Source organism: Gymnoscopelus braueri, assembly GCF_963280865.1.
Source record: "Gymnoscopelus braueri genome assembly, chromosome: 12".
NCBI classification, from domain to species: domain Eukaryota; kingdom Metazoa; phylum Chordata; class Actinopteri; order Myctophiformes; family Myctophidae; genus Gymnoscopelus; species Gymnoscopelus braueri.
Window position 1 is genome coordinate 11717690 of NC_137614.1, and position 17666 is coordinate 11735355.

Below are 17666 nucleotides of genomic sequence, written 5' to 3' on the forward strand. Positions count from 1 at the left end.
ATAACAACATATAAAATACATACATAATGAGAAACAATAACAAACATTTGAATCACATTACAATGTCACAGATGCAAATAAACATAGTGTTACATGAAACAGGTGCAGTCACTATGTAGTGTGTCCTCAGGAAGCACCCTGAATGTCTCATCGCACCCGTTTCAGAGAGTCCTGAAGTTTGTTCCATTTGTGTGGAGCATAATACATGAAAGCAATCTTTCCTTGTTCACTGCCCTTACGTGGACTGGTATATCTAATGTGTGTTTGTGAACGTGTTGAATGTCCAGTAGGCCTAACCTTTGGTTCCAAAAGAGAGGATAGGAGGTTTACCACACAAGGCCTTATAAATAAATAAAATACAATGTTGCTCTCTACGAACTGCGAGCGATGGCCATCCCACTTAATCATATAGAAAACAGTGATGGGTGAGATAATCATCGCCAGTAATAAAACGCAAAGCACTGTGGTAGACTGCTTCCAGAGGCTTCAGTGTGGAGAGTGAAGCATGCATACAGTATACAGTATATCCCCATAGTCAAATACAGACATGATTACAGGCTTATTTTATAGGCTAACAGCTGCAGAAAGAATTCTTGGCAACTAGTGGAAAATAACTGAGACAGAACATGGCACCGACTGTCCCATTTCACAAGTTCAATATGTATAAAAAATATTTTGAAAATAGCAGATCTACAAGCTCACAATGTGTCTCCTTGCGACTCGTTGATCGGCTATTTTCAAATAGCCAAAGTACAGTATTATATAGGGATGAAGTGGTTGATGTATTTTGTAATAATATTCAAAATCTTCCAAGTAACTAAAGTTGTCAAATAATTATAGTGGAGTAAAAATACAATATTTGCCTCTGAGATGTAGTGGAGTAGTTAAAAGTATTGAAAATTGGAAAATCGCGATGCGACGCGTTGTGAGCTTATAGATCTTTTCAAATGATTGTATACATTTTTAAAACACGAAATGGAAGATTTCTGCATAATGAGTATACTTCTGTTCTACTTTTGGTAAGTACATTTTGAAGCCAATACTTTTGTACTTTTACTCAAGTAAATTCTGAATACCAGACTTGTACAGAGTATTTCTGCAATGTAGTATTGATACTTTTACTTAAGTAAAACATGTGAGTACTTCTTCCATCACTGGGTAAGGGACCAGGTAGAACCAGTTTCTTTCAAAGAATTATTATTGTCTGGAAAATGAAACTGACCAAAGATTCTTTGGTCTTGTCAGTTTCATTTTCCAGACAATAACCTACAGTACAGGAAGCATTGAATCATTCACTATCAGACACAGTTAGGCGTTACTTGGGTCACAGCCAGTCTACTGTAGATAAAAGACAGCTTTGCCCCTCTTTAGTCCAATACTACTTAAAGGTGTATGACAGGGCTCCTTATTCAATATTTATCCTTTATTTTATTTTATTTTTTATCACAATACTAACTTTCATCAAAAGATGGCAAGAAGAATGACAGTGAAGCAGCGGCAGAATGTTGGGAACGACTTCATCGAGCACTTGGAGGAAACTAGACGTGGACACATTGCTGACAGAAAGCAGCTGACTGACATCTACAACAAAGAATTTAGAAGCAGGTAAATGTAACACACTTTTTTCACCTACAGTATATAATGTTACATAGTATGTTTTTGATATGACGACCGGGATATACAATTGTATTAGTATTATGAAAGGGAATTTTCTGGTGAATTATCAATTGCTGTCTTTTATATAACTTATTTTATTTATTTATTTTCCTTGTGTTTTTGTTTTAATTTTGTATTACTCAGTTTTATATTTTTTTTGTACTGAGTGTACAGCACTTTGGTTCAACACTGGTTAAATGTACTCAACTATAATATAATTTATATAATTTAAAGTGATTTTATTGGATTGGATATCATTGTATACTATGTCTCTCTCTCTCCCCTTGAAGGGACTGTGGGGCCAAGGACCCTAACCTCGGCGGAATCCTCTTTGCTCTATCAAGGTCCAAGCAAGCCTTGCTATGCGGGCCGAGTGTAATATTAAATCCCAAGGTACACACACATGCGCACACAAACATACAATCATAAAACGCATGATAGCCTCTTCCTGATTCCCTTCTCGTAACACCATATATGATTGTCTCTATGAAAATGATGCTTCATGACTGCATGTCTTTGTATGTTCACACTTTCCCCTTGTTTAGTCTATTGTATCGGGATGAAGTGTTTTCTATTTGTTAAACTACAATTCCCAGGAGGAAGTGCTCCACAAAGGGGTGTGCACAGGTGTGCTGCATACAGCTGATGAGGGGAAGGGGATGGGAAGTTATTTATCCTACCTGTCTGTTTTGAGTGCTCAGATGAAGGACTGAAAATAAAGTGGGGGCATAGCACCTGGTGAAAGCGTGTGGATATCCTCTCCCTGTGTTAAAAGATTTATTGTCCAGCAGCTTACTTGAATCTTTAAGCCGGGTGAGAGGCTGTCTCTTCTTGATCTTTAATGCATTTGTTGACAAAATATTTAAATTTTTAGTACAAAGCAGTCAAAGCACATCCTAGCAGTTGTAATCACATAAGACGTTTCATTCTTTCATGGCTTTCAATTCAGCACCTTTTCAACCAGTCTGATGATTCTTAATCAATGTTAATAGGTAGGAATCCTTTTTTGTCAAGGTAAGTAAGTATTGTGTAGGCCCAACACCAGATTCATCTTTGACCCTGCTCTGCAGTTCCACCTAGAATTGGAATTTGTTGAGCTACTAAGGGACATACAGGTATCATTAGCTTTTGTCAAGAGTATTTGTGTAAATAAGAAAATCAAGCAATCTACATTCTTCAAACGTTGTTTTTGTGGATTTTGGCTCAGTGTTCAGTGTTGTGTTATTATATTATAATATTATATTATATATGGCCAAAATTGTCCTACAGACTTGTAGACCAACTCTTAGGTTTCTGAGCTGAATAACTCTGAAAATAATAAGATGTGTACTGGAGCTATGGGCTATTATCTATACAGGTTAACAAATACATTGCATATGAGAAGATACTCCATAAGTATGGAGTTCCCATGATGTACTGTACCCCATCAGGCATGCATCATGCTTGGTTCTAATAATAATAAAGATGTGATGTGTTTTTGCTTCAGGGGAGAATGTTGCATCAGGATCAATGGCACATGCCGGGATTAGCACACATGGTCACGTCCGCAATGAGTACAGGAGGACCGGTGAACTGCAGCCCTGCCCAGGTGTCCACCCTGAGTCCAGGACCAGTGCACAACAGCCCTAGTACTCCGGTGTCCACCCTGAGTCCAGGACCAGTGAACTGCAACCCTGCCCAGGTGTCCACCCTGAGTCCAGCACCAGTGAACTGCAGCCCTGCTGCCCAGGTGTCCACTCTGAGTCCAGGACCAGTGAACTGCAGCCCTGCTGCCCAGGTGTCCACCCTGAGTCCAGCACCAGTGAACTGCAGCCCTGCTGCCCAGGTGTCCACCCTGAGTCCAGCACCAGTGAACTGCAGTCCTGCTCAGGTGGCCCCTGCTGAGCCGCTGGAAACCTCAGCCTCCCCTGGTGATGCAGAGACGGGCGTTCTAGCCCGCAGGAAGCTGGCCAGACTCCTCATGGACAGACTCGCCACTGACAAGTGAGACCATTATACAAACTGTACGGCACAGTGTGAATACGGTTGAGACCCTTTTAGGATTTTAACGGTTCCGGTACCTCAACGATTCCCTCTTATACGGTCAGATTCCTTAATGGTTCCCTTTAATGATTCCTATATTTTGAAAAATCTATATAATTTTGGCCTTAATTATGATTTTTGATAAACACAAATTCGATCATACATACAGTATTGCATTTATAGTGGTGGTTCTCAGAGTGATGTCCAGGGACCCTCTGGGTTACCTGAGGGGGTTCCAAATGGACCCTTACAGGTCTGTAACTCTTGAGTGTACAAATGGAACCATATGACGATATTATAATATCCAAAATCCCAGATATCTACTGTATGATATATTGCTCAGCCCTGCCCCTATCTCTGATCTTTCAACCCTTGCAGGGCTCAGTTCATCTCTGATCGTTGCGGTGTCAGCATCACATCAGATCATGAGCTAAAGGATGGAACACTTCGCTTCCATGTTGAGGGCGTGCATGAGGTAAAGTCTGGCAAAAGTACTAAGAATTTGAAGTGACTTGTATCATACAGTACACTGAAAAGTTGTGACTTTTAGTCCCCATTACTTAACATTTTGTCTTCCCTTGGAATATTCAGATTTTTACCAGCAAGAAGTTATAATCAACGATTTATCAATACAGATACATTGTTGGGGTGATTTAAAAATGATGACTTCTACATCTCTTAACAGTATGTGGCCAGACTCTACATCGAGAACTCGGGCTCCAGCCCTGTGTACTTCACCTACTATTCTGCACTGCATCGCATCAGCTACTTTATTCTCAAAGATGAACAGAATGTATCCCGAAGCAATCCACTTGAGCTTGGACCAGGCAAGAGACACACACACACACACACACACACACACACACACACACACACACACACACACACACACACACACACACACACACACACACACACACACACACACACACACACACACACACACACACACACACACACACACACACCGATTCTTTAGCCCGATGTTCACTGAACTAAGTATTGGACCCAAACGTCACAAGATACACAATCTTCCCAACATTCTGATACTATAGTAGCTTTTTTCAGAGAGACAAATCAGGAGAAGATCAACTTTGTTATCGACCTTTCTCTGTCCCAGCAACACACACTCTAGAGATCTAGCACCAGTAAACATAGGACGTCCGCGACATCTGCCGCCCACTTACTGTAGGAGAGCATTGTGTACCATTTCGCCTCTTGTGGCAAAGCGACGGTTGGGCTATCTTCCTAAATGAAGCATCTTTGATCAGACCGTTCTGTGGGATGCTTTCAGATTTACGCCCGGAACACAGAGATTTGGTCAATTAATGTGTGTGTGTGTGTGTGTGTGTGTATGTATATATCACTTAGAACATTGACTGTTAGACTGATATACATCATCATGAAACAGGATTTAGTTTTTTTATATTTGCCAAATTTGAGATAAACGTGTCCAGATCAGAATGCGTTTTCTTTTGTCTTGCATAACTGCATTAGTGCCCCTATTGATGAGATGACGTGTATTTTCATCAGCTCTACAACTCACCTGCCTTCCTCTTCCGTGTTGCCCTCAGGTGCTAGCTATGAGATCCAGGTCCTTTTCCACTCCAGCCAGGTGGGCTTCTATCCAGCCACCCTGGCCTTTGAGTTCAAACTGGACCTGCTGCCCTCCTCCACGTCCTTCCACATTGTGCGCTTCATAGAGGCCCAGCACTTGACCTCTCTAGCCAGAGAGCTGGCACCAACAGCCCCCTATAAGCCACGCTCCATGGCTGGCCTGACTGCAGAGCCTCGCTGTCCCATTGAGGATGGCCAGCGTCCTGAATGGTAAAGGGACTTCTGTCATAATTGATCTTGAATCTGTGTTACTTAATGTTGACAGCAAATTATGATTTAGTCTGTTGAATAACACACCATTTAATTTTAGTCCTATTTTAGTCATCTGAAATTGTTTAGTCTAGTCTTAGTCGACTAAATATCAAAATCTTAGTCTTTTAGTCTTAGTCAACAAAATGAACACTGTCTTGAATAGAACCTGGCCGATGCCAGATTGTTGGGTCCGATCCCGATGTTTGGAGAATCCTAGCCCACCGATTACCCATGTTTTGACCAATATTTTGACTATTTTGTCAAAAAGTGCAAAATCTTGATTAAAGCTTCTATTGAGAAAATGTAACATAAAACATACAAATAACTTGGAAAGATAAAAGATAAACATAATAAACTGACATTATATTTACTTTATACACTTATAGAAATAAGTGTATAATTTCTTTTTCAAAAACTGCAGATCTACAGGCTCACGACACGATGTGTGAGCCCTGTAGATGTAGTAATGACCTATAATAACATCCCCAAATTAGTTATGCCAGGTTGACAGTGATAAAAAATCGGGATACATCGGCTGCACAGTTGCCGATGTCGTCCTAAAAAGACAAATAATGGCCCTAGTCTTGATGATTGCACAGAACCTGCCTTTTTCTCCTTTAAAGGTTTTCTTGTTTCTCTGCTGTCTTTTCCTTCTGTTTCCCAGTCCTTCAGGGAATCCTGAACAGGTGATTGCTCTGACTAACTACAGGATGCCACAATATGTGAGAGATCTGACACTCATGGACAAACACCCCAGCTTCACCTCTCACAGGCAACAAGTTCTGGATGCTCGGTAAGTTTAAAACCGGAATCGGAAACTTTTTTTTGCTGAGTGGCGTACTGTACATACTGTACAAGGACAGTGCTTTAGCTTGTACACTACACACTAGAACATGCGTCAATGCAGTGCTGGAAAGAACATATCGAGTACTGTATTTAAAGGGACATTTCACTTTTATAATACGGTAATTTGAACGTCTACTCAGGCTTTTGTGAGCACCTCGGACAGTTTTTAAGTTGCTTGATTCAGTATTTACATATTTGATATTCATTTTATCAGACACGCCTGCTTCCTATACAAACCCATGATGGATTAATCGAAAACACCTGTCCTTGGTTCTGGTGTCTCATACTGCCCTCCTAATACGTGAGGGGACCATGTTTTTTCAATTACTTTTTCAATTAATTTAATTTTATGTTTTTCATTTTCCCCAAAAATGTATTGAAAAAACACGGCCCCTCATGTATTAGAAGGGCAGCACGAGTCACCAGAACCAAGCATGAATCTATCATGGTTAAAATGGAGTTTGAAGTTACAGTATAATGCGTTTGTATAGGAAGGGGGCGTGTCTGATAAAATGAATTTCAAATATCTAAATACTGAATCAAGCAACTTAAAAACTGTCTGGAGCGCTCACAAAAGCCTGAGTAGACGTTAAATGACCCAAAACATGTTTGAAAGTGAAATATCCCTTAAGTACTATTTTGAGGTACTTTTACTTTCCTTGACTATGTCCATTTTTCAATACCATACTTCTATAGCACTAACATTATTTGACAGCTTTGGTTATTGTTACTATGCAGATTTAGAATATTATTACAAAACATACAGGACTTATACTTGTAACAGAGTATTTGTATATTGTGGAATTGCTACATTTACCAAGGCAAAAAATGAATCTTAGTATGTCTTCCACCACTGCATCCTGTATGATGTGGAACATTCATTCAGACAGTAGACTGATCTAGACAGCATTTCAATAACGCACTGCTCAATATTTAGATAGTGACACACACTACCAGTATGTAAATGTGCACCTGAGACTGAGGGTACATTGGACCTTAGCAGTCAGCTTTGCCATGTCTAATGCACCTGGAATTTCTTTTAGGGTCTTTTAGGGTTCTTTTTAGGGTAAGTAATTAAGTAATCTCTATATTCAGTAGGCCTATAAGTTTCTTGTTACTATCAACTCTAAAACCGAGGATCTTGTTTTTTTCTGCTATGACATTATTTCCCAGCTGAATCAACCTAACCTACCCAGACCAAAGAAATGTGAAGAAAAAGTATTTCATTTCATTAAAGCTGTTTAGTTTACAACATACATTTCTGGGCTATTTGTTGTTGCTTGCTTGGGAATTGTCATTTTCTTATTGAAACGATTGCCACATCACTGCACCTTTCCCCCATCCAATCGGATATTAAACCATGCCTAAAACAAATCTGTCTGTATGAGCACAACAAAAAAGAAATGTATGCAGGCTACAGCAGGTCTTTGTCACAACGTTCTGTGTACTGTTTAATAAAAAGGAGCATCTCATTCATGTTCAATATGCTTTGGCCCCCTGGTGGAATGTGAGCCACTGTGCTTGTTAAAAGTTTAGAAATCCTTTTCTGTCCCTCCTTAGGGCCATGCTGGAGAGTCCCCTGAGCAGACAGAACTACACCGAGAGGTTACAGTTGCTTCTATACCTGGAAGAGCTTCAAATGACAGTGGACATGAAGAAATTCAACATGGTGGCAACTCCCATGATCAGAGACGAGCGCGACAAGAAACTCATCGCTCTTGCTGTGTGTATTCATGCATAATATTATGTACTGAGTGCAATTTAGTTTAAAGCCATACATATGCACTGTAGTTTATCCATTGTGTAGAAGTGGAGGAAGTACAGTAGAACTCAGAATTTGGACTCCCCTATTTTATACTTCTACACACTGCTCTTCTACTTCCACAATATGCAAGCTCACAATGCGTTGCATCTGTGAGCTTGTAGATCAGCTTATTTCATGTAATGTATTTTAAATGTATTATTAATAGCCCTGTCTTATGACTAAACCTTTCAAAATAGTGAAAATACCAAGGGGTCCCCAGCAAAAGTAGTTAATATAGCGTCACAATCCTTTTAACCATATTTTATACTTTGGCTATTAAAGAATAGCAGATATACAAGCTCATAGCGCATCACTGCGCACATGAGCTTGTAGATCTGTTATTTTTGAAAAATCGTGAAAATGTTTCCAAATCTTTGAATATATTATTTTTTAAAGCAAACATTTTTAACTCAAATCTTTGCTTCTGGAGGTCCCTGGCACAAAGTATTTTTGAGATGGCGGTCCACTGCGCTGCCAAAATGCATATGATTTTGGTGGTCCTTGACTTGAAACCGTTTTAGAACCACTGCTTTACACCACTGTGTCCCTTCAGGTTCCAGGGGTGTCTGAGAACCGGCCCTCTCTGCTGCGTGGGGACCATCTGCTGGTGAGGCCTTCCTGTTATGCAGGAGGAGCTGTTGGGGAAGTGTTGAAGTACCGAGGCTACATCCACCGTGTGGAGCAGGAACAGGTGAAACTGGGCTTCAGCGCCAAGTAAGAACCAAGAGGAACATTTTGATGTCAGTTCAACTCCTAATATGAAATGCCTTCTAACTGAGGGTCAAACTTGAACCTTTTGAATCAGTTCAACTCCTAATTTGAGATGCCTTCTAACTGACGATCAAACTTGAACCTTTTGAATCAGTTCAACTCCTAATATGAAATGCCTTCTAACTGAGGGTCAAACTTGAACCTTTTGATGTCAGTTCAACTCCTAATATGAAATGCCTTCTAACTGACGGTCAAACTTGAACCTTTTGAATCAGTTCAATTCCTAATATGAAATGCCTTCTAACTGACAGTCAAACGTGAACCTTTTTGATGTCAGTTCAATTCCTAATCAATGCATTCTAACTGACGGTCAATTTGATTTAAAATGTTCAGGTTATGGCTGAATTTCCCAGTTATTCAGAACGCCAGGTGGAGCAATTGTTATTTTTGTGTATGGGTTTGTTTTTTTATATTTACGTTGGGGGTGCAACAGTTAATCAAACTAATCGATTTCATTCAAGTTGAAAAAGTATAAGGTAGAGCTTTAGCGGTTAAGCAGACAAAATCTATTAGAGATGGTTTGTGCCAATTCATTATATTAAGAAAATCATATATAAAAAAACGTGCTTTTCATTATTATTCAATTAATTGAAAAAAATAATCGATAGAATAATCATCAAGAAAATAATCGATAGTTGCAACCCTAATTCACATGCATGTCTGGCTTCTTGTCATTCCCCCCCCCCAGGCTGCTCGCCACCCTCGTGGACGGCATGATGTTCAGTGTTGAGTTTACGGTCAACCGTATGACCATGCGCCTCCAGCACAGAGCCGTGGACCTGGTGTCTCAACACAGCCTGCTGGAGGTGCTGTTTCCTACTGCAGACACTCCCTCTGACCAGCAACTACAACTGTCCACACTCAGGTCTGCTGCACCTTTTGATTTTAGATGTTCTTTACTGACAGATTTTCATACATGTATGGGGAAACAAACATGGTTGCACGCCACAGTCAAAAGGATAAAACGCAAGAAAGCTATAAGCTTTTTCCCATTGTGGTCCTTTAAAATTAAAATGAGATGTATGTATGTGTGTGTGCAGAGTGTGAGTTATGTATGATTGATTGTGTGTGGATGAATAAAATAAACTGCAATGTAAACACATTAAATATACTCACAGATATAACTCAGTAAAAAGAAGGAAATTAAAACAATAACTTAAAAAGAAAATGTAACACTTTAGCATAAGAACATTGATAAAAGATTCTCTTTTGCATTCTGGTTGAAAGGAATTGACTTCCCATTGCCTCTGTAGTCTGTTTGACAGACAGCTGGAAGACAACCCAGAGCAGTATGCAGCTGTACAACACATTGTAGCAGGGTCTTCTAAACCTGCTCCCTACCTGGTGTTTGGACCACCTGGCACAGGTACTTCATGTTTAGTGTGTGTGAGTGAGTGTGTAAGTTATTATAGTTTTGAAATATTAATTCATTTACATTTCAGTTTGATTTTTGTTCGTTTTTACAAGTGAATAAGTAGTTTAGTTTTAGCAATTGACTAGTTTTAGCTTCATATAGGATAAGGATAATTCCTTTTAACAGGACGTTCATGAAAGTCCTTGCGGGCTTGTTTCCAATGAGGGCCTGTGAGCAATTAGGGGTTAAGAGTCTTGCTCAGGGACAAATTTCATTTCATAGTCTTATTTTTATTTCCGGTATAATCAGGAACACCTTGATTTATAGAATCTGAAAAAAAGGTAGGAAGACAGGACTTATGATTGAGGGAAAACAAACGAAGATGATTTTACATGCAATTCTTTTAGTTAGTTGTAGTTAGTTTTGCGTTGTTCATTTTTGTCTTTATTTAGTTTCTGTATTTTTCCTTTGGTTTTTGTTTCAGTTAACAAATAATTGTGTCCCTTTTTTGTTTTGGTTTGAGTTCACTATAATTAACCTGTGTTGATCTGTGCATGAATCTACAGAATATATCTGTGTGTTTGTCAGGCAAAACGGTGACTGTCGTTGAGGCCATCAAGCAGATAGAGAAGGGACAGGGTTCCTGCCACATCCTGGCCTGTGCTCCGTCCAACAGTGCCACCGACCTCCTCTGTAAGAAGATCGTGGAGCATGTGGACAAGCATAAGGTGTTCCGCATGTACGCCAGCAGCCGGGACCCCAGAGACGTACCTACACAACTACTGGTCAGTACCTATACACAACTCCCGGTCAGTACCTATACACAACTCTTGGTCAGTACCTACACAACTCTTGGTCAGTACCTACACAACTCCTGGTCAGTACAAGCATCTTGACTCTCTACTTCAGCTGCTGTAGTAGGAATTAACCAGTGGTGGGGTAAAAGTAGCAATACCACATTATTGTGACACAATTTTGTTTATTTTTGCTTGAGTGAAAGAACAAAACTAATGGAATCAAAGTATACTTAAAAGTACCAAAAGTAAAATAACTCATTATGCAGAATGTTCCATTTCACTAGTTTTGCAAAAGTAAAAAATATAAATCAAGATCTTGCAAAACTAGCAGATTGGAATATCGTTACATCTTGTGAACAAGTAAATAAGAATCATTTTACATTTTTTGTTCAGCTCCTAAGACATTGTAGCAGAATTAATAAGTGTTGCCAGTAGAGGGCAATGTCACTCCACATAGGAACTGTAAACATATTCTGTGCCCCTGTTCTTGACATTTTAACTCAACCATTGGACAATACAGTATAGTCAGTAGATGTTCAATAACCACACTAAACCCTAGCATCCCTATTCTGGCCACGTCATAACAGTCAAGTCAAGTAAAATGTATTTATATAGCACATTTAAAAACGACAGCAGTTGACCCAAAGTGCTTTCCAAAACGAGAGCAAAAAATAGACCTTAGTCTATTCACAAAGAAAAATAAAGGCATATAACGTTACTGTGGGTTACTGTGACTAGGTCTGTGTTTCAGCTTTGCTATAGTTCTAAGCTGATAAAAACTGCCATTTACATCACTACTAATTTCTTTGTTAAAATTAAGGGCTGTGTCAAAGAAGAAACCTACGTGTTTTACTAAGCTGTTAGAATTGGCATGGAGGGGGCCAAGTGCTTGGGAGAAACGGGCGGTTGGTAGGCAAACATTCATCAAAACAAAAAAGTTCACAACATGACGCGTTGTGAGCTTGTAGATCAGCTATATTTGGTGTAAAGGGAAAAAGCATAGACCCCTGGGGGACACCGGTCAATGAAGTGTATAGGGTTTAAGTGGTTAATTATATACTTTTTACATTTGTACAGGGATGCTGTAACCTAGAGGGGGACAGCTTTGTGTTTCCCAATACAGATGATCTGATGCAGTATAAGATCGTGGTGACCACATTGCTGACTGCTGGACGGTAAATTATGCTAAATTCTATTTACAGTGCAATGAAACCAGAACCATCAATCTCACCAAATTCAGTTTGTGGAAAACACAAGACATTTCTGTTACTACTATACTGAGCTATCACTGTGTTAAAAACTCATTTTGTCCAAACATCACGTAAATCGGTACACATTATCTCTATAGTCAAGTGATCAAGACGGATCCGTCCGATTTTTCACATTCCATCCAGATTGGTGAACATTGGTGGCCCACAATAACCTACCTGACCTGGCGGAGACCTGTGCTCTGAGGAGCACTTTTTGTAGTTGGCAATGATTTGAGAAGTGTAATATTCACTGTCCTTTAATGCTAATGCTGTCTCTCTAGACTGGTGACGGGAGGCGTTCCCCCAGGACATTTCACTCACATATTTGTGGATGAGGCAGGTCAAGCTATGGAGACGGAGTGCATCCTCCCTCTGGCAGGTTAGGAACACACGCACGCATGCACACACGCACGCACGTTGTACACAGTCACATGTTGTCGGTGTATTCACAGTGATGGAGTGTTTTTCCATGCGTGTAGGTCTGCTCCAGACAACATCTACTCAGTTGGTACTGGCTGGAGACCCAAACCAGCTGGGGCCTATTGTCAGATCCCCCCTGGCAATGAAGCATGGCATGAGTAAATAACACACACACACACACACACACACACACACACACACACACACGCTCACACACTCACACACACACGTCTCATGTTGTCGGGGTACAATGGTATAAATAAGAGAAGATAAACCTTTATTGATCCCCAAAGAGAAATTCAAGTCGTCCTAAGTCATTCGTAGTAGCCAGGCTGAAACACAGGAGAGGCACAGGTAAGCGTACAAGTAAAAAACTGAACCGGATAAAACCCATTAAGACCTTAGGTCGATTCTACAAATGCCTTCTAAATCAGTAGTTCTCACACTTTCACGATTTTTCAAAAATGTTAGAAAAATAGCAGATATACAATTAAGGGTGCAGCGCTTAAGATCTATCCACAATTGGTATCTGAATTTATATTTGTACAGTCTTATCAATATTGACTGTGAATGAATATATGTATGGTTATTCAGCAATATAAATTCATTTATATTGCTGCATAGCAATTTATGCATAGCCTATCAATTATGAATATGTATGACTGTAATACACAATATATGTAATTTATCTTAATATATGAAATGCACTATAGTCTGTTAACACTGAGTATCTAAAGTAATTATGTATTGCACAGTATCAACAATGAATGTACAGCTACCCTCAACAAGCATAATATGCCAATGTTTGGCTATGCACATCATAGCAGTAGCACTCAGTAATTGACAGCATGTATGAGCAGCAGTAATGACATGAACAAAGTCCATGTAAGAGTGCAGGAATCATTAGCCGACAGTGCAGTTTCAGGTCAAGCTTTGGTTGATATAATAGCAATGCAGCCTGATACTGTAGCTGCATTACCTTTGAAACTAAATGATAAATGTATGCAGTCATGTAGCGTGTCGTAATGGATTTGAATGCATACAGTGGACAGGTGGATATAGAACATTCGGGACCATTTGCAGACCTAATGTTATGGTATCCTTGCAGCCCTGTCCCTGTTGGAACGTCTGATGAAGCATGTGGATCTGTACCTCAAGAACGAGAGAGGAGAGTTCGCCAAACAATTTGTCACCAAACTGCTAAGAAACTACAGGCATGTTCATTTCCCTTCTTTTAATTTTTTTTATTAACTTACGAAGAGATTTTCAAATCATGGTAGGCCTGCAGCTCTAAAAGTCATGGCTGATTCCAACCTTGCGTAGTAGGCCCCGTTTTGGTCTTGTAGCCTGTTAGGCCCACCGCATGCCCACTTCTATTTCTCTGTCCTCTTCTGTATATTCTCAGTCTTTAGTCTCTGTATGTACACTGTCTTCCAGGTCCCACCCTGCCATTCTGAACATTCCCAATGAACTCTTCTACGATGGAGAGCTCCAGGTTTTTGCAAATGAGATGATCCGCAACTCCTACTGTAGATGGGAACACCTGCCCAAGATGGTTATTTCTTTCTGTCCTCCCTACACACACAGACAGACAGACAGACAGACATTTTATTTATTACCTTGTGTTGTCCTTGCTTATTGTAAATCGCTCTGGATTAAGAGCATCTGCTAAATGCCTAAATTGATAGATCGATGAGATGTTTCTTAATGCACCGTTTCCCAAACAGTGGGTCATGGACCAATTTTATGGACCAATTTTATGGGTAAATACCCCCTTATTTTTTGTTACCTACATTTTGTTTTTAATTCATATATTTTTTTAAATTCTAAATTTTTCATAAAATAATAAATCCATTAATTAGAGGAAAACATTATTCACTAGTTTGGGTCCCAGGGACCCGAGCTGAAAAGTTTGGGAACCACTGTCTTAATGTATTACTTCTTCCCTCCCTCTGTTTCAGGACTTTCCCATGATCTTCCATGGAGTGACGGGTATCGATGAGCGCGAGGCCAACAGTCCCTCGTTCTTCAACGTAGCAGAGGTGCAGATGTTGATGGACTACCTGAAGAAAATCTTTGAGACGCAGGGCAAGAATGGCCTGTCTAAAATTGAACCAAGGGACATTGGCATAGTTGCCCCTTACAGAAAACAGGTTTGAGGCACACTATATCCGAGTACACAGTACAATCCTCAGTGTTGATTTGACACCAAAGAGTGTACAAATGTACCCAGAAGGTTCCATTTGTACACTCTTGGGAGTTTAACCCTAAGGATTTGAATGTGTAGGACGGAATATCCCTTTACATTGTACTGCCGGTAGAGAAGTTATTAGTAAATAAAAAAAACACAATGTTGTATATTTATAAAGGTGGAGAAAATTCGCAAGGCCCTCAAGTCAGTGGAGAACTCCCTGAAAATAATGAACATGAAGGACCTGAAGGTATGGAGGCATCCGCTGTATGAAGCTGTATTATTAAAAACATTGTTGACGTTTCAGAAATTACTCCTTTTGACTTGTATGTGTGTTAGGTTGGTTCAGTAGAGGAGTTCCAAGGCCAGGAGAGAAAGGTGATTCTGGTGTCCACAGTTCGCAGCAGCCCCAAGTATGTTGAGCTTGATCAACAGTTCACCCTGGGCTTTGTGAAGAATGTAAAGGTATGGCATAAAACATAATATATATATATTATATACATATATATATATATCTCAACTCTTATGGTTGAGTTATATGTCTTATGTTTATGAGCCCCTGCGATGCCTTTTTCTTGTACTTAACAGAGGTTCAACGTGACGGTCACTCGAGCCAAAGCCCTTCTGATTGTGGTGGGAAACCCCAGAGTGCTTAAAACGGATCCTACCTGGGCCAGGTGGGTATTGCCTGTAACTATAGAATTGTGTAATTTGACAAATGTTCATTAACCACTTAAACCCTATGTAATTCGTAGACCATTCATTGAGTCCCCCAGAGCACTATAATTGGTCCACTCCTTTTTTTCCCTCTTCTAAATCTCTCAAAGATAGCCGGTTTACAAGCTCACAACGCATCGTGACTCGTGAGCTTGTAGATCTGCTATTTTCGCCAAATGTTTGCCCTCAGAGTCTAGGGATGTTAGGGTTCGTTAATTCTGTTTCCTTTCTTTCTGTCTTGGTTCTTTTTCGTTCTGTCACACTATTTTCTCTGTTCTAGGTTTATTCAGTATTGCAGTGATGAGGGAGGCTATGCTGGTTTCCCACACACAGAGGACGAGGAGGAGGTGGTGACCAGATTGGCTGACCTTTACCTCCAGATGCAGCCTAAAGGTGAGAGACAGACACACAACGGCAATTTTACTTAATCTAGTCACTCAATTTTATTAACCAATATATAATTATTTTGCAATGATTCCCTGCTTTCATATGACATGAGAAAATGAAAATGAAAAAATGCTAGATGACTGTCTCCCAGTCAAATTTGGTCACTAATATCTGTTTATTTTTGATCCATTGTTAATGCCTACCTTCCTTCCCCATGTCCTCTTATTGTGACTGGTGCCCCCCAGTGGCGACTGAGGAGAGTGTTGTTAAGCTGCAGCAGGACCCAGAGTGGAGGAATGAACATTGAAAGAGACTACACTTAGGACCTGTTCCAATATAAAAGATCTTCTCCTGCTCTTCTACACAGTTGCTAGGCTGGATTGATCCATATTTAGAAACGAGACATTTTCCATGCATGTCTTGTTTAAATGAGACTCCTTGTAAAAGGTTCCTTGAAGCATAAACTAGGCCTATGTATTTTCTTATGAATATGAAACGGCAGATTTTTCTATAAGGAATTATTTTGATGTAAGGGCCAATTGCATAGTTTTTATTACATCATGTGTGTGTCATTGAATGCATTGATATTTATAGACTTAATAGATTTAGAAATTGCAACATAACTTATTAATTAATTAAAAGGATTCTAGGATGAAATGAAAAATATTTATAAACACTAAATATTATATTTAAAGATGTAATTTATTAATGTGCCTCAGGCCAGAGGCTGACCTCCTCCAACCATGACGAATCATAACTATTATACCAGTAAATAATGTGACCTGGGAAATCACACTACTGCACAACTAAAGGCATCTCTTAAGACCCTGAATACCCCTTGAATAGGAAATACTTTCGCTAAACATTCCTGCACGTTTCAATCGACATATAAGACCATCCCTGTCTAATAGAAATTGTCCTCAACTGCCTTATGGAAAACAATGAGCGTGACTTTGATTTTATTTTTAACCGACCATGTATACTATGTATGTAGTGTTATTGTTCACTTATGTCATAAGGTTGTGTGAAACCAAGGCTCGCTTCCCGTCTATTGTACGGTATGCTTTATGTACGTATGAGTGAAGGATTCTGTCCTTGTACTCAGGAAATGGTGTTCGTACTCATCTTTTTATAGGTTTGTTAAAAGCACACAGTGCAGTACTCGCTGTTCCGTTCAGGCAGCTCCTCTCATCTGTGCCTTAGCATAGGTAATGACAGCTCTGGGCTTTGTCAACTGACTACAGTAAAAATGCATTTAAATAAACGATACAGCATTCTTTGGGACTCATTTTCTGTGCATTCTCACAAACTCATTTTCACTAGGGCAGTGGATAAATGACCTTGCAGGCTTATGCAAAGGCTAAAATGTCATTTAGATATGTTATGTAGATAGATGCCAGGTCATTTGTAGACCTGGCATCTTGTCTTAATACAGATTTTTTTTTAATACCGTTTAGACTGATTTCTTGGTTTACCTATTGAGCCTAGATGACTATTTCTATGCATTTGATGTATTACCTCATGTTTTCCTTGCTTACCGTTAGAACGTCTGCTTAATCTTAATGCCTAAACTGTAAATAAA

At 39.7% G+C, this 17666-nt stretch overlaps 1 protein-coding gene across 1 annotated transcript; it reads left to right on the forward strand.

Annotated features, from left to right (window-relative positions):
- Positions 1-1409: 1409 nt before the first annotated feature.
- Positions 1410-17360, forward strand: LOC308096377 (putative helicase mov-10-B.1). Its single transcript, XM_080443801.1, has 23 exons — positions 1410-1605; positions 1947-2049; positions 3143-3639; positions 4057-4153; positions 4364-4505; positions 5253-5505; positions 6212-6340; positions 7954-8116; positions 8751-8911; positions 9657-9833; positions 10222-10334; positions 10911-11107; positions 12197-12294; positions 12651-12748; positions 12849-12947; positions 13898-14003; positions 14227-14344; positions 14751-14942; positions 15159-15230; positions 15320-15445; positions 15569-15657; positions 15978-16090; positions 16330-17360. Exons 1-23 carry the CDS (start codon positions 1469-1471, stop codon positions 16389-16391), a joined length of 3342 nt encoding a protein of 1113 aa, XP_080299927.1. The 5' UTR covers positions 1410-1468; the 3' UTR covers positions 16392-17360.
- Positions 17361-17666: the final 306 nt, after the last annotated feature.